Below are 24,403 nucleotides of genomic sequence, written 5' to 3' on the forward strand. Positions count from 1 at the left end.
CCAGGTATTGCTGTAACAGGACGTCTGGATGTCAGGTATTACTGTAGCAGGTTTTCGGGATGCACCAGGGGTTGCTGTCAGCAGATTTACTGGATTGCCAGGTTTGGCTGTAACAGGTTTTCTGGAAGCATCGGGGGTTGCTGCCAGCAGATTTACTGGATTGCCAGGTACAGTTGAAACAGGTTTTCTGGATAGCGCCAGGGATTGCTGTAACAGGTTACAGGGATAGACTTGAATGCAGGAACAGCATGAACCATACACCACGGGAAGACGAGATGTTCAGGCCCAGAATGCTATCAGGAGAGGATATATATACCATGGGCCTGGCAGCAATTGGCGGATACGGACAGGTGGTCTGGTAGTAGCATTCTGAGTGGTGGAAGGCACAACATGCAGAGGGACTATTCATCTCTGCAGCTCTGAGAATCAGAACCACACCTGCGATTCCAATCAGGGCTAGCAGTGCTCACAGACAGAGGAGAGATCAGGTGCAATAATCAGAGCAAATCCTCCAGGCAAATTACACACACATATCCATGGCGGAGCTGACAGGGGTAAGTCTCAAGGCAAAAAGGTGCCAACTAGACAGGGTCGTGACACAGGTGAAGTAGTAGAGAGGATCAAGCATTCAGGATACTGCCCATTCGGCTTTGTCAAGCCTCCACACTCCAAACTGATTTTCCAATTTCAAGACTGTCTATAGGAATCCCAAATGGGTGGTATGCCTACATAAGTATTTAGTACAATATTTGTGAAGTTACAGTACAGTATAAAACCTTGCCAACAATCAACAGCACTAAATCAATGTATTCATATTTAGAGACAATCCAAAGGTTGGTACACATTAGATGATTGAGCTGACATATCGTCTACATCGGCAAGTGTGCACCCACTATGTCGGCCCTCGCGAGTTTCCGCGGGGTCGTTCATCGCATCAACAGATCTGCAGTACATGCTGCTCAATTTGTCAATATGAATGTTGCCAGGCAGGTGAATGGAGCCAGTGTTCGACATATCGGGCATTGGATTGTGTAATGTACCGGCCGCCCGATATGTTGGCCCTTCGGCTGTCACTCACATCACTGCGTACACAGCTTTAGAATTCTGAAATGGATGTAGCACAACAACTTGAGAATAGAGTATAGATAAATCAGTTATCTTTTGTAGTATATGTTGCTGTTTCTCACCTACACTTTAACACTTTAAACACTTTAATTTCCTAATCAAAAGTGGTGAGCCTAATAAAAGTGATACTAAGGGGTAAATTTACTAAGAATCGAGATTGGTTGAGTTTATTTTTAATCTTGATTTGCATCACTGAATCTCGGGTGATTTTCCCGTTTTTCATCTCGCAAATTTACTAAGAAGTGAGTTTAGCTGAAAGTGAGTTTTCCGATGGTGATGCAGATCGAGATATCTCCCCCGAGTTGCAAGTGAAGATGAGATTACGCATCCGAGATTGCAGTGTTTTCTCTCTGCAAATCTCTCCCGATCTAGCAGCCTGTACATATCAGTGAGATTTGTGAAGGCTGCTTGTGTTGAAAACCTGTAAAAGAAGGGTTAAATATTTTTTTTAATTACTTAGAGTCCCCCCCAAAAGCATAACCCACCCTGTAGTGGTCAGCCAGTCCTGGTACCAAAAATTATGGGGAGAAAAACAAGTAGGGTTCCATTTAGGAACCAGCACCAGACTGCAGGGCCAGTGCTGGTTTTAATATATTTGAAAAACAATTGCGTAGGGGGTCCCCCTATATTTAAAACCCAAACTGACCAGGGTGTAATGCCACAGCCAAGAGACCCTATTACCGGGTCTCTAGGGCCAAAGCATTCTCACCCCAAGCCGGTCAGGTCAAACCGGGGATCTCAGGGGAGGTGAGGAGGTCCCCCCTTCTCCCAGAACTCCAGGCATGGTCTGAAGCCCAGGGCTCTTCCCCGCACCCCTGGGCTGTGGGTACGGGGGTAATAAACTGTAAAATAGAAGTAATCTATTGTATTTTACAGTGGAAATACAGGTGCCAGCATGCCTGCCCTTTGGCACTTGTGGAACTACAAGTGCCAGCAGTCGGCCGGCACTCATACCTCCACTGTAAAATAAATAGTTAAATAAAGACAAAACACACACACCATAGATAGTATAAATTTATTACACACATACCTCAATCACACATACTTACTTGTACGAACCGGTCGGTCCACTTGTCCAATGTAGAAATCCGTGTGGATGTACCTGCAAAAAAGATCCTATACTCACCTCCATCCTGGTGCCACTCTCTGTAGCATCCAGGGTCTTGTCAAAACAAAAAAATGACTTACACGAACCATGCCGAGCATGTGTAAGTACTGTATATGCTGTTACATATACAGTACTTACACCTCGCGAAATGACAGATGAGCAGAATCATCTGTTATTTCTCACGGGCTGCTAGCCATCAGCAGCCGCTTACATGTAGCAGCCGCTCATTGGCTGGTTCCACGTGGAACCAGCCACAGGGTTAAAGTTTAGAATAGGGGACTGCACAGAAAAATAATAGGATCAAAGTAGTTACATAAATATGTACCACTTATTAGTAATTGCACCTGAGGTGCACTTTAGAGTAATCATGGATAAAGTCAAAGGGGTAAATTTACTAAAGTGAGCGTTTTTAGAGGTGAGTTGCCCATAGCAACCAATCAGATTCTACTTAACATTTAACTAGCACCTTCTAGAAGATAATAGCTAGAATCTGATTGGTTGCTTTGGGCAACATCTCTTACAGAGCTCACTTTTAAAAACTGTCACTTTAGTAAATTTACCCCAAAAAGAGTAAAGAAAAAACTTTTTGACTTAGTTTGATAATCCTAAAAAAAGAAAAGATAAAGGGCCCGATTCATTAAGGATCGCTATTGCGATTGCAGCTCTGTAGTCGCACGCAGGTCTGCTGTGAAAATATGCTAATGATTGTTATCGCAATGCCGTCGCACTTCCAGCATAGAGATACCCACTGCCTCCATCTCACATCTGTAATACCTTGCAAACCTCCACAAACATCAGTAACATCACGTACCATCAGCCCCTCATACAGAATTACAGCAGCCCTGATCTTATTTAGAAATTGCTAACCTCGTTGCATGCAGTGAGAGCTCAAACTGTGTATGCAATCGCAATCGCTAATTTATGCATCCCACACGTTTCTCCGACCACCCCCCGTCACTATCCCCAAAAGCTCACTGCCTGTCAATTACTCGCAGTGGTGCCTTCGCGAACACGTACTGCGATACGCATACACAGTATATAACAATCAGAGCTGTTGCAGCTACAATCCTTAATGAATCAGCCCAAAGATCCTATAAGAGAAAATACTAATTTGTGACTAAAATCAGACATTAAATTGGGAGGTCTCCATGTACAGTATAACATGTTGATATATTGAACACAAGAGGAAAATCTTTTAATGTAATCTATCAGATAATTATTTAGCCCATTAAATCACTAATAAATTGCCAGACTAGTTATGTAAGTTATTTACTTGAGTGTGGCTGTCACCTACAGTATGTGGGCATAGTCCTTGGCTGTTTTGTTTTAGCCAGTGAAAATGCCCATGTTAACCGCTGTCTACCACCTGAAGTGCTCATAATGGGCATACAAGCATCAGAATTAGTCCCTGGTTCAATTGAAGAAGGTTGCCTGGTCTGGAGAATCCAGTTTGTTGTTTCATAATATGGACTGCCGGGTATGTGTGCGTTGTTCTCATAAGAAAGAGATGCATTGTGGTAAGAAAACAATGTTTGAGAAATGTTCTACAGTACTTCTGTGTCTGGTCATTTATGGGGATGTAAAATTGATGCGTACACCTACCTAAATACTGTTGTGGATCAGGTATATGCTTTCATGAAAACAACATTTTCCGACAGAAGTGGCATCTTTCAGCAGGATAATGCACCCTGCTCACTGCATGGAATGTTCAAGAATGGTTTTAGGAACATAATAAAAAGTTCAAGTTGTTGCCCTGGTGTCCAAATACATTACATCATGGGCAGGATGCATCAAGCATTGCAATTTGGATACTCTGCATCCCTCCACTGATTGCATGCATACTGGCGTTTTAGTAACTCCATATGCATGAAGATTTAAACAAAGGATAGCTTCCCTAAGATGTCCTTTGCAGTGTGGGGACTTCCAGGTTTATGACCCGGGAGTCCTTCTGCTCATGCGCGGCCTTGCTGGGAAAACTCTGATAAGAAATCCATAGGTTTCTATTAGACAGCCTCATCTATAGGGCATTGCCTAATGCTTTCCGGAGCTTGGTGCATACGATGATAGCAAAGTTTTGGAGGTTTCACTGCATTTTTAGAGTTGATGCATCCTGTCCTATATCTCAAACCAATTGAATATCTGTGGTATGTGTCGGAACAACAAGTACACTCTGCGGCGGCTCCACCTTGCAATTTAAAGGAGTTAAATGATCTGTAGATAACATCCTGGTAGCAGATACCACAGGTCACCTTCAGAGGTCTTGCAGAGCCATGCCTCAAAAAATCATAGCGGTTTTGGCTTTACAAGGAGGAGCAACAGCTTTTTAGGCAGGTGTTCATAATCTTTTGGCTCATCAATGTACATTACAGAGAACATCTAGCATCCTAGTGAACACCATACAATACAGAAATACCCTAGTTACTGCCGTATGTTGCAGAAAGCATCCTACAGTACATACGGCCATATAATACAGAAATCGTACTTTTCACCCATGAACAAAAGCAGAGTACATGTTAGTTACAGTCATACAATACAGATAGCATTCTAGAGATTTATTTTACATTCTGTGAACATTCTAGTGCAAAAAAATGCAAAGCGCACCATGAGATGATCAAATAATGTAGAGACTAGTGCACAGTCACATAAACAGCCCCTGCTCAGTCTGCACTTTACACAGGTTTCATCCACTCATCCATCATAGGAGAAACACACACAATATGCAACTGAGAATGGTTTACATCCATACAAGCACTGCTTACTTGCCTGAGGTATCTGAATCCAGCTGACGTTTCTGTCTACTTCATGCCTCCTCCATTAGCCTCACTACATTGCTATATGCCCCAACACACAGCATGGTACGTGCTCTCAGTTACCTACATGTGGCTCAGCAAGCACTCCTCTGATGCTCAACTTTTGTCATCAGCACTATAACTGTCACGATTGGTGCTTGAGAGTTACCTGACTCAGGTGTTGAACTGGATTCAGCGGAGACCGGCTTGACTGGAACCACGGATGATGTAAATAGCTCTATTTACATATGAATTGTATGGCAGTGAGAACTGCCTTTGATGATAAATGACAAGAACAAGAAACTTGTAATGTTGGAGTGGAACCTGTAGAAAACTTGGAGGAACCGGACTGGGACTGTCAGGAAGGCTTGCTGAGCTGGACGGGGTAGCAGTAGGTGGGCTTGCAGAATTGGACTGAGAACCAGTAGATAACTTGGAGGAACCGGACTGGGACCGGCAGGTAGGCTTGCTGAGCTGGACGGGGTACCAGTAGGTAGGCTTGCAGAATTGAACTGAGAACCAGTAGATAGACTTGCTGAATTGGACTGTGAACCAGTAGGATTTCCAGATGTGCCAGGTATAGCTATTAGCAGGATTGCTGAATAAATTGGTCTGGGAACCAGCAGGATTTCTGGATATGCCAGGTATAGCTGTTAGCAGGTTTACTAGATGAACTGGTCTGGGAACCAGCAGGATTTCTAGATATGCCAGGTATTGCTATTAGCAGGATTGTTGAATGAACTGGTCTGGAAACAAGCAGGATTTCTGGATATGCCAGGCACAGCTGACAGCAGGATTACTGGGAATGAAGTCTGGGAATGCAGCAGAAGCCTGGGGTGCACTTGTACACAGAAGTAGGACAAACTATACACCACGGGAAGTAACGAGATGGTCAGGCCCTGAATGCTATCAAAGGAGGATGTTTAGATCCTGGGTCATGCAGCAATTGGTGGATACAGTCAGGTGGTCTGGCAGGAGCATTCTGAGTAGTGGAGGGCACAACATGCAGAGGGAGCGAACATATCTGCAGTACTGAGAGTCAGAACTACACCTGCAATTCCAATCAAGACTAGCAGTGTTCAAAGACAGGAAAGGACCCAGGTGAATAATCACTGTGGAAAGGAGAGCACAGTCCAAAAGCATACACAGAAGTGTTGCAGCCAGCATGATCAGGACAGATCTCCCAGGCGAATTACATATACAGATCCATGGGATAGTTGGCAGGGGTAAGTCATAAGGCAAAAGGTGAAAACTAGCCAGGGTCGTGACAATAACATGCCCTGGGTGCAGGGTGCAGGAGGGGAGAACAGGTCAGCACAGGGCTGAATATTGGCACTTTTAAAAAAATGGCTAGTCCCTAGGGAGGAGCCAGCTACCAGGAAGCAGCCCATCCATCCCATTGTTAAGCTATCCCTGCTTTTATACAGGACATTTATTTCTGAGATAACTTTGCAGGGATGCAGTGTGAGTATTGTAGAGGAATATAGGAATAGTGTTCTTATACAAGCACAGTGATTTGTAATGTAATTACTTCAAAATCTATATAGAATGTTTGAGGCTATATTATTCTTTAGGATGCCTGAGGGTCTTAATTTTTTCTTTTGTAGTTACAGAACTGTCCTGAGACCTGTGTACAAAATGTCCTATCGTACTGTCACTACCATGGAATGGAGATGCTGTCCAGGATTCACTGGAAGTAACTGTGAGGAAGGTAAGTCTATCCATATGAATTTCAAAATGTTTTATTTAGTGCATGTTCAGCAGTTCACTGAACATACCGTACAAAAACAGAACCTTTTCAATTGAAGTGGATATAAGGAAATGCTCTGCATGTTAGGTGGTTAATAATATGCAATCACTGTCATATTAAGTATCGATGACTTGTAGTCTTCCAGTGTTTACTATTGATGTGAGCACTAGTAATGAGAACATAGGTTTCCACGGGTCAGCAGTAACAATATGTGTGCCAAAATAAAGTGTCCTAACATTAAATGTTAGTATTAATATAGTCATTTTTATTACCAAAATTTTTTTATGATTCCGTATAATAAATTCCTAGTCTGCTTTAAATGTGCTTGCAGTGGTGTAACTACTACCACATTTCTCCAGCCTACAAAATAATGGTTAAGAACATCCGGTAGTGTTACCACAACTGGTTATTGTTAAGACCAGTGGGTGTATTTACCCTTCATCGGTTTGACAGATAGTTTTAAAATGGCAATAGGAATGAGTACTATACGAGCCTGGTTAGCACTCATTCCTATTGCCATTTTAAAACTATCCTGTCCTTGGATCATCTGCATAATGCAATTGTACTAAACACTACCTACAGCTATGTCACCAGAATTAACCCTATTAGATGGGAAAACCAGACAACAACAACTGCATCCAGTTCTCTCTAGACAGATGGGACCCAGAAAGGTTCAATTATATTTAGTTTACTAATGATGATAATAGCGGAGACCTACTCCTAAATCGTACTGTGGCTCTTCAACATCTTCCTTGGTGGTAAAAAATAAAGTTGCTGGATGTACTGGGTTTGAGTAGAGTTACGTAACATGATCTTATTAATTGTGATTATATTGAGGAGTCCAAGTTCAAAATTGGCATTAGGACTCTTAGGTTTGCTACTGCCTATGTCTATTTAAAAATTAAACTTTTACTGTATATTCATTATTTTGTCTTTTTCTACGTTGTAACATTGACTATAATAAATGGACTATATATTCATTATTAATTTTGTATGATATATTTTGATAATAATTGATTATCAGAAATTATATACTATATTAATAATATACTATTGTATTAGTATTCATCATACATGTACATTAGTTCTATCAAACTCCTAGAACTCTGTTTGCCCTTCAAACCAGTTTAACAACAGTGGTTTTGATTGTGTAATTTCTTGTGAGAGATGAAGGAGGAGCCAGTGTGTCCAGATCTACACAGGTAAGTTAAGACTCTGACTCATAGTGGTATACTTCTCGCCTTCCACTAAATCTGTGGAGAAAGTAAATTGTGCTAGATGAGTTACAAGAACTGTGAGAAAAATGGCAAACTTATTAAGTAACATTGTAAAGGAAATAAGAATGTTATAATGTAAAGTTTATCATAAAAATGTATAACAATGACGTATAATATTATTACTATTATTATAATAATAATTCTACTTTATTTATATGGTGCCACAAAGGTTCTGCAGCGCCTTACAAAGTACATAAGCAAGTGATCACACAAGAAAACAGTTATTAACTGTACCAAACAATGCAGGACAAGGACATAGTTTATATACTTTGCCGCATTAGCGAGCGTAACACTTAAACAAGCAACAGGGCGTCAGCAACCAAGTGTTAGCAGACCCTCCAACATGATCCCTTCCACCCAGTACAAAAAGCTCTGTTCCTGGATTTCTCTTTTAATTGATGATTGCAACTACTCGTGGTGAAACACCTTTCTCTTCAATTAACTAGCTCATTAATTAGGTGGGAAGTCCAAGAGCAGAGCATTTTGTAGCGGGTGGAAGGGGTCATGTTGGAGGGTAGGTGTTACTGTAAGTGCCATTGTGGGGAGTTAGAAGTAAGTAATAGTGTACTGTACTGTAAGTAAGGGAAGGAGAAGAACATGAGGGAAGAGGGCTCTGCCCATGAGAGCTTACATTCTAAAGAAAATTACAATTATGTATTATGATTTAAGATAAGAAATCATATTTTAACTTTGTTATGGCACACAGCATGAGGCCACTTATAGCGTTACAGCTTTAGTAATATTTGGGAGATTTAATATGCCTGGTAAATTGGAGATTAATTTGTTAATAATATAAGAACATGTAAACTGTCTGGTGTGTATATAGTGTAATGGAAGTTAAAGAGTATCAGGACCACTCCTGACTGAGGGAGACAGTTTACCATTGGTACTGTCCTAATGGAATTAGAACAGCTGGATAGTATGCTTTTGCACTGACTGTCTCTTATCACACTTAGCTGTGATTTAAACCTATAAAACATTGATTGCTCTGCAAATAAACTAAGCTCTGCATATTAAACACATTCTGTACATATTGCACTATGAATGAATTCTAGGTCTAGGCTCTGCATATAAAATAAAAATGTCCCTGCAAACAGATAATAAAGTGCAAATAGACTCCCTCACATTGAAATATAGTAAGTGTAAAAATAATACACCACTTTTCATTATGAAATTATGCAGCAGCATTACATTACGCTAATGGAAATCTCATTGGATACAGGAAACGTATCATACTGTGTCCAATTTCTTTCCTACATTGAATAGAAGAAAAATAAAAACTGTATGACGCTACAAGAAGTGAATGTGCACTCTATCGATGGGAGTGTCAATAGGTACTCAGCGGAGCGGCCATTGTAAGCATCGTGTGATTGGTTCAAAGTCTGTTGACCCCTCCTTCAGGTCACAGTCATTGGGCACTGGGGGTCTGAATAGAGCAGTCCCCTTGCCTCATTGGGGTTTTCTTTTATTCCCTGTGGATCTTTAAGAAGCCCAGATGTTGAGAAAGAATATTTTATTTTTAATAAAGTGGTAAAAGAGGAGCTTCTGGTAGTCTTTGGAGTATTTAAACATTACTTAAAATTTGTGCACATGCATTAACTTATTTCTTCTAGATTTACATAACGGACAGGAGTCTTATTTCTTAATATCGATACATACAGTAACATAGTAGTTACTGTATGGCTAGTGACATGCAAACAGCAATGGGATAACAGAGATATAGGATTAAACACAGAGCAACTTGATTTAATGATGAAAGCAAAAGTATTCCATATTTTGGTCAATTTAGTATTAGACAGAAGTTTTATTTTGGTCTTAAGCATGAAAAATTGTTACTTTTTGGGGAACTGTGACTGTAAACGGCGACCTTAAAATAAGTAGTTTAGTCTCAAAGTTCAACCATTACAGCAGCTCAAAGCTGGGAGTGTTGTGAGCAAGTTTCAGCAAAGAATCAGCGTTTTTCCCAAAATTAATTGTCTCCAATACCCTGTCCTGCTAAAAAAAATTCCTGACCTTTATAGTCTTAGCAGCAATACAGTGGCTACCTATGTTGTTAACTATTATTGTTTCTACTCCTCCTTCTGTACCTCCAACTGGTTGCAGTATAATGTGTGGAGTCAGGAGAAAAGAATCCCTACTTTTTACTTGTAAAGATGTTTGATTGTGGATGTAAAACATAAGGGTGATCTGTGTATAAATATGTACCTCTCTTTTTTCATCTATATTTGTGCCTAAAATCTGTTATGTGTCACTGATAAGCAACTTTTAACATTCAGTTGTTAGCACCTGCGGCTGCAGGTGCCGGATGCCTGACAGAGCAATTCAACTGTTGTTCTGTACAGGCGCGTACAGCTGCGGAAGCATACATTTCAGCTCGCAGCAGAAATGTGCAATAAGTCGGGGGTTTGGGCACCCAAAGCAGCGGCTAAACCCTGTCTGCTTGGACGTGACATACATGATATGCATAGGCGCCCAAACACAACTGAATATCGCACCCTGATCTCCCATCTCCCTGATCTCCCGTCACTCCCCAGATGTACTATGAAGGGATCGTAGCAGATATCTCCAATATCTGCAGAAGTCACTCCATTTTTGTCCGTAAATGCAGCCCTCATAGATTTGTATGGGGACCGCTGTGCTGCTGGATTTATAAAGCTCAGCATTCCGGAGCTTGGCCCAGATAGGTAATGCTTTACTCTATAGTACTCTATAGTAGACTATGGGCTACTATTTAACAAATTCTTCCAGAGAGGGATCCCTCTCCGCCTGTCCCCTGTGTTGCATGTGCTGGCTGATGACTGTGTGCCGAGGAGCGAATCAGGAAGCAGTGTGATAGAATTATGCTATCACACTGCTTCCAGAGCCCGTCTCCTAGCAAGAGACAAATAGTACATTTGTGTGAAAATAGTCATTTTCATGTTGTGAATTTACACTAAAAATATTTATAATTTCTGCATTAAAAATGAGGATTGTGATACATATGCCCCATAAACGGTTTCATTTTTTATTTTCTGACTAAGCAAATTAGGGAGGTGGAAAACTGAGACATTCAGTTATGAGTTGTTTATTAAACGACAATAAATGACAGCCAATGCTGCTCATGAGGTGCAATAGCTAAACCTGGGTCACATACATGCACCGAGAGGGGGAAGGGAGGTTTTGAAAGACAGTATCTGGACTTCGCTGCAGCTTGTCCATTGGGGCCTGATATGCACAATGAGGCAAATTTTCTATACTCTCTTAAAACTACTTGGGCCCAGAAATTTTAACAGCACCCCTGGCTACACAGCCATTCAGACTAGACTCTATGTGCCAAATGTAATAGGGTACATGATTCTGAAATTGCTGAGATTTCATCAAGTTAGTAGTTAAATGTAAAGTGGCAATGTATAGTAAGACAAAACCATCCTAAACACTACCGCTTTAAACTTGACTGCTAACTCAGCTTCAACAATCCAATTTAAAATTATTAAATTGCTAACACCACTTCTCTTCTTGATATCATAATATATATATATATATATATATATATATATATATATATAGATATATAAACAAATTTAACTAACAACAAACTATTTGTACCAAAATATTATTTGGGCATAATATCTAAATTATTTTTTTTTATTTTTTTATCATTCTGGCAGCAGAAGGAAAGCAGAGGCAGGCCTAGACCATATCTCTAGTTTCCTTTTCCTTCAGACATCTACTTCCCACTTCTAACACCAATACATTTTGCACAACTCAAAATGTGTAAATTATCAAAGTCAACTTAATACAACAATTCATAGAAAAGATCTTTTGACAGCTTATGCACTTGTTCAAATGTGTCTTTCTGTCTTATCAAATAAACTTTTTATGCTCCCAAAACATCGCCTTAAGGTGAGCACACACTAGGACAACCGGCCGATCTGCCATCCTACCTGACGATTGGTAAGTGCATATACACTTACCAATAGTCAGCCCAATGGGTCGTTACTGATGTCACAACTGGGCGGGCATTTACATGTGCCCACCCAGTTATGATCAGTCACCGGTGGCCTCTGCAGCAATTGTATGATGGTCAGCTGACCACCTGTACACACAGCACGATGCACCTATATAACAGCTGATATATAGAGCATAGGCTGTGCGACATCATTCACAGACATATAATTTGTACACACTGGCCAATGCACATGCAATTTATATATACAGGTTGATTCTCCCATATCCAAAATGCTTGGGACCAGGGGTATTTTGGATAACGGAATATTCCGTATTTTGGTATATTTGCATACCAAAATGAAATATCTTGGGAATGGGACCCAAATATACAAACAGAAAACATTTATGTGTTTTATACTGTACACCTTATACACACAGCCTGCAGGTAATTTTATACATATTTTCAATAATTTTGTTGCTCAAGCAAAGTTTGTGTATATACATGAAATTAATTTATGTGTCATATACACCTTATACACACAGAATGAAGGAAATTTTATACAATATTTTTAATAATTTGTGCCTTAGACAAATTTGTGTACATTGAACCATCACAAATCAAAGGTTTCATTATCACAGTCCTGGCCAAAAAATTCTTTATTTCGGAATATTTTGTATTTAGAAATATTTGGATATTGGAGACTCAACCTGTATCGCTGTTCAATTGTACGCCTGATATGTCAACTAGTGTGTACCCAGAAAAAAGTGTTTTATGCTTCTCACCTTGGATATGTCACATTGTATCCCCAGGGACATAAATAATATATACACTTAAATAACAGGCAAAGAAGGAAGCCAGAAAGATAAAGTAATGCATTTAGCAAAAACAGCAAAAGGGAATGCAAGAACCAGCATATTGAAAATTCTCTGAAAGTAGAAAACTCTTAAAGTCTAGCATGCAGAAGAATTTAAGGCACTTGTCAGACAAACAAACATAGTATATAACATTATATAAAAGATTACTGATGACCCTTTGTAGATAATGCTAGAAGTTGTAGTTCGAGAACAGCTTGTTAAAAAAATTATAGCTTGGTCTGGAAAAATAGTGTTCTGCATATAAAAATTTCCACCAATTGCAGTTAAAGTGTTTATTTCAGTCTTATAATATTTTTACTTTCCAGTTTAATTGGATACTATGTATTGAATTAACAAGTATTTGCCCAGCTATTAAGTTTCTTGAAGGGAACAGTTTAAAGTTGACATAATGGGTAACATAATTTTATTAAGTTGGCTTTGTAATGTGTGGGTCAATGCCAGTTCTTCATAAATATTATAAGATCTTGAAGAGCAATAAATTTCCCATTGGGCATGTTAATACAATAGGCAAAATTAAAACCATATTTGGTGTTCATACTTGCAATTTATGCAGCAATAACAGGGTAAAATGCATGGGTGTGTATAATGAAGGATGTTTTTAGTTGTTACTCAGCTCAAAAGTATTCTCCAAGGACTATCTGAGACAGAGGACCTGATTCAGACTAGCTCTATAGGATGCGTTCGCTCCAGGGCCGGATTAAGGGCCACTTGGGCCTGGGGCTGAAAATGTTCAAGGGCCTACTTTGAGAATGGGAGGAGCTGTGTGGATGTGGCCAGAGCCATGTGGGTGTGGACATACCCTACTCTAGGAGCACCAAAATGCATTATTTTGTGAAAAATCTATCAATTCAATTTTAATACTTAAGATTTATGGCAAACTGTTGCTAACTAGGCAGCTGGTCCTCATCATGCTGCCATGATGATGGGCCTATTTTTATGTGGAGGCCTGGAGCTGTAGTTCCATCCACCCCATTGCTAATCTGGCCTTGGTTCGCTCGTAGCTGGCGGATTTTCGCATTGTGCACATGCGTACGCATCGCAGTGCGCGTGCGTGAACCACTGCGAGAGATCAGGAAGCGTTCGCTCGCTGTGCATAGACTGCCCAGCAAAGTGAATGACAGGAGAAGCCATTTGTGGGTGGTGACAGGGGCTGGACATTAAAAACGGGGGAGTGGAGGTGTGAACGCAGGCGTGCTTGAGTGTCTTAACAACGTTTCAGAGGCATGCATAATTAAGAGGCATCGTAATTGTACACGTCACCTGGCTGGTTTTTACACTGAAGTGCTTGCAGCGCTTGCAGTAAGGTATGGTCTGCCTCAAGCACTGCGATCGCATCTGATGGTACCCGATGTACCGATGGTTGCATACACTTCCTGGAGATGACGTGCGCAAGTGGGCGTCTTATGGATAGGCTAGTGGGCGTCTGCATACTCAAAGCGATCGCATGCCAAGACATAGTGGGCGTGCTAATGCCTTGCTGTGCAATCGCCTTCTTTGCTGGGTGTGTGCCGGATGTGTGCCGGATTTGCATACTATTGGGTGCGAACGTACGCATCTAGTGAGCAGGTCTGAATCGAGCTCAGAGTTTTTCCATGATTGTCACCATTTTGTTTATGTCACTAAAACTAGTTGAAATAACTTATAAGGTAATTACAGTATATGGTTATACAGAAATGCATATTGTTGGCAATTATTATTCCCTGATGGTACTGTAGGCAAAACAGATCACATTTGGTAAGAAGAACGCAATAAAATGCAACTGTTCTAGACCTAGAATTTAAAGACGTTCAATATGTTTAAATAAAAAAACTGTATTTTACACTGGCATTTTAAAAATACTTCTCTTCCCCATTTGTAAGTGCAGCAAAATAATTTGCATTAAGTTTAAATTGTTACCGGAATACTATCATCTTTTGTTATAACATCTTATCCTGCCAAGAGAAGTCTTTCAGTCGCCTTAACCATCTCTACAATGATGCTGATAAAGCTGACCAGCTGCTAAATATTTATAGCATTGAGTGAGGATTGCCTGATAATAAACTTATGTTACCTGATAATAAACTTATGTTACGTTATGTTATCTGTATGTTATGATCAGGGGTGTTTGACCAGTGCGGTCGAACAGGGTCGCCACCCATAGAGGGCACACCCCTCCCTAACATCCCGATTTCAGCGAGACAGTACTGTCCCGCTGTTCCACCCATGGGCCAGTGTGGCCCTAGGGTGGTCAAATCGGGAGGTTGGGGACCCCCACCGCCGCAGATGTGCGGCGGTACCGGACCATGGAGTCTGAATGGATGCTATGCGCATGTGCACGGCATCCATTCAGTGACGGGAGACTGTTATAGGAAGCCCAGCTAGTGAGGCTCCCTCCAGCCTGACGACATTTGGAGGCGTGCCATGTGGGCACGCCTACAAATAACATCATGTAGGGCGCATGGCCTATGGTAATTAGACCACGCCCCCATTTTCGGTCACGCGTGATATTGGGCGCACTGTATAGGGCCGGCACAGGGTGCACGACCCCGGAGCCGGCCTTGGTTATGATGTACTGTATTGCACAACTTCCCTTCTGGAGGCAAGCTTTATTACAGTGTTCCAGCTGTCACCACATGAGAATGCTGGAATTAGGAGCTGGCACTAGAGACATTATTATTGTAATTTTCTATTTATATGTCACCTAAAATACTGCAGCACTGTACCATAGGCCAATAGAAATAGAACACAGCACAAAAACCAAACAAGCAAAACACAAGACCATGTGGTCCTCCTATTCTTTCTTATTGAATATATATATATATATATATATATATGGCTTCAGTTGTAAGTGTGCCGAAGGGGGGGGGAAGATACAACTTACCCAGACCTTGCTCATTTGAAGGCCCCAACGGGGGCCTGGGTCAGTGACCGCCCTCTCTGCTCTGCCCAGTACATCGGACAGTGAGAGAGCAGAGACTGGCAGTGGGCAGAGCAGTGGGAGGTGTTACAGGTGGGGTGATCGCATGCATTGCCTTCCCTCCAGTGGAGCCAACCCCTGTGCTGAGCTTGCGTTGCCACTCATAGTAGTTTGTTAAGATTTTTTAAGGAAGTGTTGCCATTCCTCCAAGATTTGGCCACACCGCCTCCTTGCACCAGGGCCTGTCAGAGCTCTCGACTGCACTGTACAGCCGGAGAAAAGCACTGCAATTTTTTTCTAAAATATAAAACAGAGACAAAATACAAAGCAAGCAAAAACAAAATAAAGGACATTCAATAAGCATTAATACAGAATATTAAATTAAGGTTTACAAACTGGGAGCAGGCAAAAAGAAAAGCAAACCCTGTGCATGAGAGCTTACGATCTAATGAGGATAACTTATGAATGTCACTTTGTGTATATTCCTCAGTGCATAAACAGTGTACAGAGAATCGATATCCTTGAAATAACCTTTTCCCTATTTCCAGCTGCATTGAACTGTTAATAGCTAACAGTAGAAGAATGTGTTGCCTTCTAAACACAGGTCCTTCTAAATAGCTCAACACATTAATTCTTATTTCCAAGCCTGTGAATTGTGCTACTCCCAGCTTAGTGGATTAGACACATAACATTTGACCATTGTAGGTTGGACTGGGATTGCCTTCATTATCCATCTTTTAAACTTTTATGGTTTATGGCTTTTGGTTTTATTTACAGTTTTCCAAGCTTTATTCTTCATTGTTACTTAAAAGTTGCCAACTGATTTTGGCAGTCACCAAACATCCACACTGTATTGTGGCTCGAGGTCTCTGTGGTAGAGCATGGCTATAAATTCTGATATTTTTACACATCTATGTATCTCAAAATGCTAATAAAATAATATAGTAAAAATGTTGCTGTCAAAACACTTTCTACCTGTCCAATTGTTCTGTGTCATCACCACCTAGAATTAAACTAGGACAGTGTTGGCTAACCTTGACACTCCAGCTGTTATGGAACTACATAACCCAGCATGCACTGCTACAGTTTTGCTATTAGGGCATGCTAAAACTGTGGCAGGGCATGCTGGGATATATAGTTCCACAACAGCTGGAGTGTCAAGGTTAGCCAACACTGAACTAGGACCAAAAAGTTTATGTTAAGTGTCATAATCAATGTTTTATTTTATTGAGAAGTGCTTAATAAAGGAAACATTTTAGCTTGGCATCTTTTTCACTTAATTTGTGACTCGTGGCTGATTAATAAAAATGAAAAAAAAAATCATGTATGCTGTTACTATTATATATATTTTTTTTTAGCATCCAAAGGATTTAAAGGAAAAATGTGACTTTAAGTAAAATGTACAATGCACGACAGCTTGCCAAAACAAGCCCATATTGGTTTATTACTTTAGTTTAGTACTTAAATCTCAAAGATGCCATAAATTATTTATAAAGTAGTGCGTATTCCTCGAGCCAATAACTAATGGTACAAATGAGTGAAATATATTAGTGCAATTGTCTAAAAGAGTAACAGCCGTTTGGAGACCAATATGCTTCAAATTAACACTTTCATTAGGTGAATAGAACAAAATGTCTTTCCCTTTTACAAGTCTGAAAAATAATTTGCAGTCACCAGCAGTGATCATTTGTACCATACTGTCCCTGCTGTATGAAAGTAAAACATAACGTAAAACCATATAGTTCCAAATAGTTCAGTGTCACCTCCTGATCTTAATATCTAGAGACAGTCCCTGATCTTTTGTGGAAATAGTAGTCCCTGATTTTTTTATGCTGTCAAATTGTTAAAGAATACTTCCTATGCTGATCGAGTTCCATTTAGCAGTGTATTTACTACAGTATTCATCGGTTTGTAAGAATGGTGGCTTAAAACGATAGTTTGAAATGGCAATAGGAATTAACTAGGGTTAACCACCTTAATTATGGAGGATATTATGGATATTAGTTACTGAAAATATTATGGAGATAATGTGTCCATAATTTTGTCATGAAGAGTTCTGCTAAACTTGGGAGAACAACCACATTGGTCAATGAAACCTTTCCATTGTGACAGCAGTCTGAAAAATGGATGTTAATCTTCTACACCAAGAAGTGTAGGGCACCACAGTTAACACATTGCATGTCCATAGGATTCAAAGAGTAATATTGTGGTGAATATGTCATGTCCAATGCAAATGGTGTATTAGTTTATCTTATTATACATTGTTTACTATCTTTGAACTGCACACTCTGGGTGACCTGTAAGGGTTCCACCACATCGACTTCCTCGAGGCCGGCCTCTAGGCATGTTTGGTGTAAACAATGCGAGGTGAAGGTGCGAGGTGAAGTGAATAATGAAATAGCACAGCAGTCTGTGATTGTGGTCCCCTGAAGACATGCTGATATATGTGGCTGCAAATAACTGTAACAGTTTCCAGAATACCCACCAGGTCAGTTCCAGGTCAGCCAGCAGGTGCACAGGGAGAGTTCAGTAACTGTCACAGTTTCCAGAACACCCAGCAGGTCACATGTTCCAGGTCATCCAGCAGGTGCAATGGGAGAGTTCACCAACTGTCACATTTTCCAGAACAGAATGGTGATGCATTGTATATGGTGGACAGACGTTTTGCCACATAACTCTATGGACCAATACCTTTAATTTGGTACAGGATGTGCTCTGCTCAGACAGTGGTATCATAGAAATATGTCACTCATAAAAAGTCATGTTTCTGCTATTAATATATAGATGCTAAACAAGCACGATTTAGCATAATTTCCTATTGGCGTTTAAAACTATATATCAAAGCTGCCAATAATTGGCAGCCATGACAAACTGACTAATAGTAATTATATCCCTTATACTCCTGTATCTCTTCTAAAACTGCATGCTTAAAATTTTTGAATTGTAAAAGTTTAAGCATATTAAAGATGGGTATTTAAAACATGTGTGTAGTGCCCAATGTTTGTATCTAATGATACAGAATTGTATTAAGATTATGCCCACTGGAATAATGAGTAGGTGTAGTGTATTACATTATGTTTGTGTATAGATGTCCAGTGATCATCTCACAATGTATAGGTGTAGTGGCCTCATTCTAGGTAGATACCAGATCATGTTGGGTACTGTAGGTGTAGTATTGTATGTCTTTTGTTGTAATAATACAGAATTGTATCATGATCATGACCAAGGGTGATTTCATGATGTGCAGACATAGTTTTGTTTGCATGTGTAGTCATCGAATTGTATTATAACTATGTCATTTTGTAATGTTAGTGTTATTATGTCTGTTTCATTTTGTTAAACAAGAAATTATTAAAACATGTACACGGAGAATTAAGAACTTATAAAATAATTGCTGACCTAAAAAATGCTTGGTTCTTATGATGAAACTTAAAACAGAAGTCTGTTGTGGTCCCAATACCAATATAAAATTAGTTCCATACACTGAGTCTGGTGGTTACACAACAGCAGTTCAGTGTATTGTGGGAAAATGTAATAAGGAAGGGTTTTGGCAGCTCGTGGTGATGTGCTTGAGTTGCAAATCCTCAAACTAGTACTCCTGGTCTGTGGATACTTGTCAAATAGTAAATACTTTTGAAATGTTTTACAAAGAATAAAAAAATCATAGTGCCCACATTAGAGAATAAGAGTTATATTTACTACATTTCAATTTTGTAGTTGATTTCAAAGTCGATTTAAATTAACTGAAACTGACTGAAATTTACTTTCTATTTCATTGTCCTAGTCGCTCATTTACTAACATTCAATTTTGAAGTCATTTTTGACTTCAATGTTAGTCATATTTCTCAGGTGTAAATGAATTCAGTTTTCAACTTCCAGTTCAAAACAGGGTGTAAATAGAACCTAAAGCATGAATACCCCCAAAAAATGAAGTAGCACTGCACAGATCACTATGATCTGTGCAGGCTTCTAAGGGTTAAAAAGCAATTTTATAGTTACAAATTAAAAAAAAAAGCTTTCCCTTCTCCCCAAAGCATAACAAGCCCTGGATCTCTGAGCCCATTCTGGTAGAGGAAAATCAGGGGGAAAACCAGCATGGAAAACCCCTATGTTCCTATAACTAGCACCGAGCTAAACCAGCAGGTGTGGTAATACCATAGCAGGAGCACATGCAGTATGGGATCCCCCTGCCAAAGCATTCACCAGGCACAAACTGGTCAGCCCAGTGCTGGAAATTCTTGGAAAGTGGGGACCCCAAATTTAAAATGGTGTCCCCCCTCCCGAGGATCAACCAGCCCTGGAGACAGTGGATGTGGGGGTAATGTGTAAAAGATAGAAACAATACTGTTCTTTACAGTGAGACTACAGATCCTGCACCACTTGTAGAACCACAAGTGCCAGCAGGCTGCTGGCACCTATACCCCCACATAAAGAAAGTATATAAAAAAGGCAGGAAAATAGGGGGAACCCCCATGTTGTTTATTCCCCCTGTTTTCCTGCACCAGAACATGCTCAGAGGTCCTGGGTTGGTTATACTTTTGGGGAGGGACCCCATGCCATTTTTCTTTTTAATTTGAACTATTAAATTGCTTTTAATCCTAAATTCATAGTGATCTGTGCGGTGCTTCTCCCAAACATGACTCAGGCAGGTGTATCTTTTGGGTGATTTATTAGTTGGTATTTAGTTGGTTTAGTTTTTTGTTCATATTTGAAACCAACTGATAGTAAATCTGAAGATCCTGTAGTCGGCTATGTAAAAGTATCTATGGTCGATATTCGGTTTTGGTCAGGATTAAATTTTATAGTCTGTCCTATAGTTGGTTTTGCCTTTAGTAAATTTCCGATTTGCAAAAATGAATAAAAGTCCACTACAAATTGAACAAAAACCCAAAATCGACCTTTAGTAAATACACCCCTAAATCTCTAGTATTGAACCCATTAAAAAAATTATAAATCAGAGTCCCCAAATTCAATAAATAAATAAATAATATTGCCATTATAAATGACTTAACTGTTCTTTCCCCCATAATATTTTGATCTATTTTTGATCCAACGTAATCCATATGGGCAAGGTAAAAAAAAAAACACTTCTACTCAAAGTGTACTGCTCCAGATGTCAAAAGTATCCATGTACTGTAAGCCCGCCTACGTAATAAATAGGAATCCAATCAGGAATGGTCTTTCATCCTAGACTGACGATCTACTTTTATTCTGAAGTAGTAAATGTAAGATATGCATGGCAATGTAGAAACTCTACTGAGACAGCTGGCTAAGAATACAGTCTGTTTCTCAGTCATCAGACTTCAGGATACACATACTGTATGTGAATAAGTTTAATGGAATGGCAAAATCCATTACACAGAAAATGCCTCATCACAGACAGTAGCTTTTTTCTAAAGTGGAAAGAAATCTTAAACAGCAAATTCACAATCAGTTCATTTTAAGACACACTCTACATACCCTGCTAAACCTTAGGCCCTACAGATTTAATTTTATTACCCCTGTTCACTTGATTCGTACCAACTCCAACCATATTTTAATCCCTTTACTACACTTGCCCTGACACCTCTGCTGAGTTGTTCAATTTTATTAAAGAAATACTTTCTCTTATTTCCCCCGAGTATCCCCATGATTCTGATATTTGTTGTATTAGGAAGTATACTATATTTTCCTTTATATCCTTCTTGGATATCTTTAAATAATTTAATATAAATGAATTTTCTATGCTACTCATATTCCAATATATATAACTTCCAAAAGAACTAATTATATGTAAAATGTCCCATGTACCTGGCTACACATACCTTTCCATATACACCAACTTAGAATAGCTTTATAGTCCACATGTGCATAGGTTTATTATTTGGCAAGTCTTCGTTAAGTTTACCTTATCTTTGGGAAATATAATTTTATGAGTCGCATTAACATTAAGCCCCATAACTACTTTCCTATATTAATTTTGGTTCTACTGACATACAAAATACAGCTACATATACTATGTGCAAGCGCAATGGACATTTTGTGACATGCGCCTATTTTTATGTGACTTTTTTTTATACGGGAAATGTATGGCTTAGATTGAGGTGTCTGAAACTGAAACTTTGTGAGTTGTGGTCTTTATTGAGCGTGGTCTAGACACACTTGTGCAGAATGAGTGTCTACACTTAAACTGTATATGGAGTAGGCAGGCAAAAAGGCACATTTGCCCATAATGAAATAGTCTGCAATGCCACCACCACCACATGACTGCCTATACATAGAGGAGCGTATTGAACAAACAACATTAAATGTGTTTCTGCAGCTTTAATGAAGCAATGAGACTCTGCCCATATGGGTGATTTTATGGTAGCTTTCCTCTGCTGCGATCTGTCTGAACCACACTTGGAGTCTGAAACATGTAAACTAGATTCATTGAGGGTTTTTATATAATATTAACACTGAAAACCAAGAGAGTCTTCTGCTAGATGCTGAAGATAGATCATTACTCTACCCAGTAATGCTTTGTAATAAAAAGTGGCTCACGATTGGGTGCCAGATTTCTCAGATCAAACTGTAACACAGATATCCTCTTTCTCACCAGCGCTATCGAATGCCTGCAAGTTGGCACGTGAAATTTATGGTATGGTTCTCAGTAGAACAAATTTGGGTCAATAAGTATCATAAACGTTTGATAATCTCATACATTTTTAATACCATATTTTCATTTTATATAAAAGGCAGATTACACTTAAGGGCCCCATACACCTTGCGATGCGATGGCCGATCCAATGGCCGACATATCGGGCAGTTCCCACACATGGAGCGATCGGGTGGATGACTGCCCGATATGCTGGCACCCCCCTCCCCCACCCGCATAGCACTGCATGAGATCGTACATCGCTCCCCCAGATCAACTGAACATGCAGAAAGATCTGGAGGAGCGATGTACAATCCCACGGGAGCGCTCACTGGCCGATATCATACCCACACATGGAACAATATAGCAGCGATATCGTTCCAATCAGTAGGATCAGCTGTTATATCGCACCTTTTATGAGGGCCTTAAAACTAAGTTTAAAGTTTTATTTTAACAAAGCACTGAGCTCCAAACATATTTCCAAACTGCTTGTTGCAAAACATAATTGAAACCATTGACAATCAATGTTCGCTATGCTAGTAAAAATGTATCTATAACTATAAAGATAAAACATACTAGTAAGACACAGACGCGGCTATATACAGTTTTCTGAAGAGCCTTGCAAATGAGTGGTTGGGAATCGGTTAATGATCATTTATACCTTTTGGTTTTTCCAATGCAAAAACTTGGTTCAAGATTTTTGAAATGCTGAAAATTGTTGCATGCTATTCTACATAGTGACCTTACAGATGCTTGTAAGAATTAACAATTGTTAAATTCTGTACACCGTCAAATATCTTGACCCTTCCTAATAGATTTTGCTTGAGAAAGGTAACTCCTTAACCACCACCAGCTGCTGGATATCTACTTAGAGCCTCTGGCTGCACATTGTTTTAATTAAAAAATAACTAAAGAATTTAACTCTTGTGCAGAGAGGAGCTTTGGTGGAGAGCTATATCATGCTGCATATATGTTACATTATACAGAGGATGCTGAGCTTGCTAAAGGGTCAGGTGACCTTGTTCTAATGCCCTAAATTTAATACACCATAGAGATCTTTGATGTGTGATATGTACACGTATTACATCTTTGTCCTGTGAACTGTTCCAGTGGAGCATGAGGAGTTCAAGGGTTGTAATTAAGGACTGTTCATCTTACGTTTTTAAGTTTCATACCACAAAATAATTTTATTGTAAGCTTTGCACAATTATTTTTTATTATTATTATTATTATTATTATTATTATTATTAGCAACAGCTTTCTTTATTTTTAGGGTGCCACAAGGGGTCCGCAACAATGTACAAAGCTGATATAAAAGTGCAGTACAATCATGGACATAAAGTACATACAATGTACAGTACAAACAATATAAATGTATACTATATGTAGCAGTCAATAACCACACATCTATGCAAATACAGTCTACAGAACTAGAATATAAGCACTGGCTGAAACTATGGCCCAACTGAATGGCACAGTAGCTAAGTTCTTCAGAGACACCGATTGCAAGTAGGATTAGGTGATAGTTTAGTGAAGGAACAAAGACTTCACAAGGGAAGAGCACCCTTCTCAGTTGAATCTATAATGAAAGGGGGTGACCAGACATGGGTGATAGAGAGGGATAGCCAAAGTCAGTGTGCTAGGATAAAAGGGTGAATTGAGGGAGAGTTGGTAGGCTTTCAGAAAAAAATGGGTTTTGAGAGCCCCGTATGAAATATTGGAGGAAGGTGGACAGTCTGATAGGGAGATGAAGTGAGTTCCAGTGGTTGGGAGAAGCACAAGAGAAGTCCTCATAATTTGGGAAAAGTAACAGTGATCATTAACACACCAAAGATGGCCAGCATGATTGTGGAGGAAGATGAGATGTAGTGGATTGAGTAGAGACTGGGGAGCCAGAGCAGGGCCATACATATATAGCCTCCCACCATATCATCAAATTTCTAGTGGCTTTGAGTGCTAAGGGGGTAGTGTAGTAGGACAAGATTCTGTAGTGTAAACTGTAGTTCAGAATCTCAATGGCCATCCTAGAATCTGTGCTT

General features: G+C 39.7%; 1 protein-coding gene across 1 annotated transcript in view; it reads left to right on the forward strand.

Annotated features, from left to right (window-relative positions):
• Positions 1–24,403, forward strand: part of LOC148443428 (collagen alpha-1(XXVI) chain-like) — a gene marked incomplete at its 3' end in the record, with an annotated part of 638,952 nt that overhangs the window by 178,760 nt on the left and 435,789 nt on the right. The window contains exon 3 of the mRNA XM_088462839.1: positions 6,630–6,733. Within this exon, the coding sequence (XP_088318965.1) occupies positions 6,630–6,733 (104 nt within the window). The remainder of the gene's footprint in view (positions 1–6,629; positions 6,734–24,403) is intronic.

This window comes from Taudactylus pleione, unplaced genomic scaffold, assembly GCF_031769625.1.
Source record: "Taudactylus pleione unplaced genomic scaffold, aTauple2 ptg001272l, whole genome shotgun sequence".
Lineage (NCBI taxonomy): Eukaryota > Metazoa > Chordata > Amphibia > Anura > Myobatrachidae > Taudactylus > Taudactylus pleione.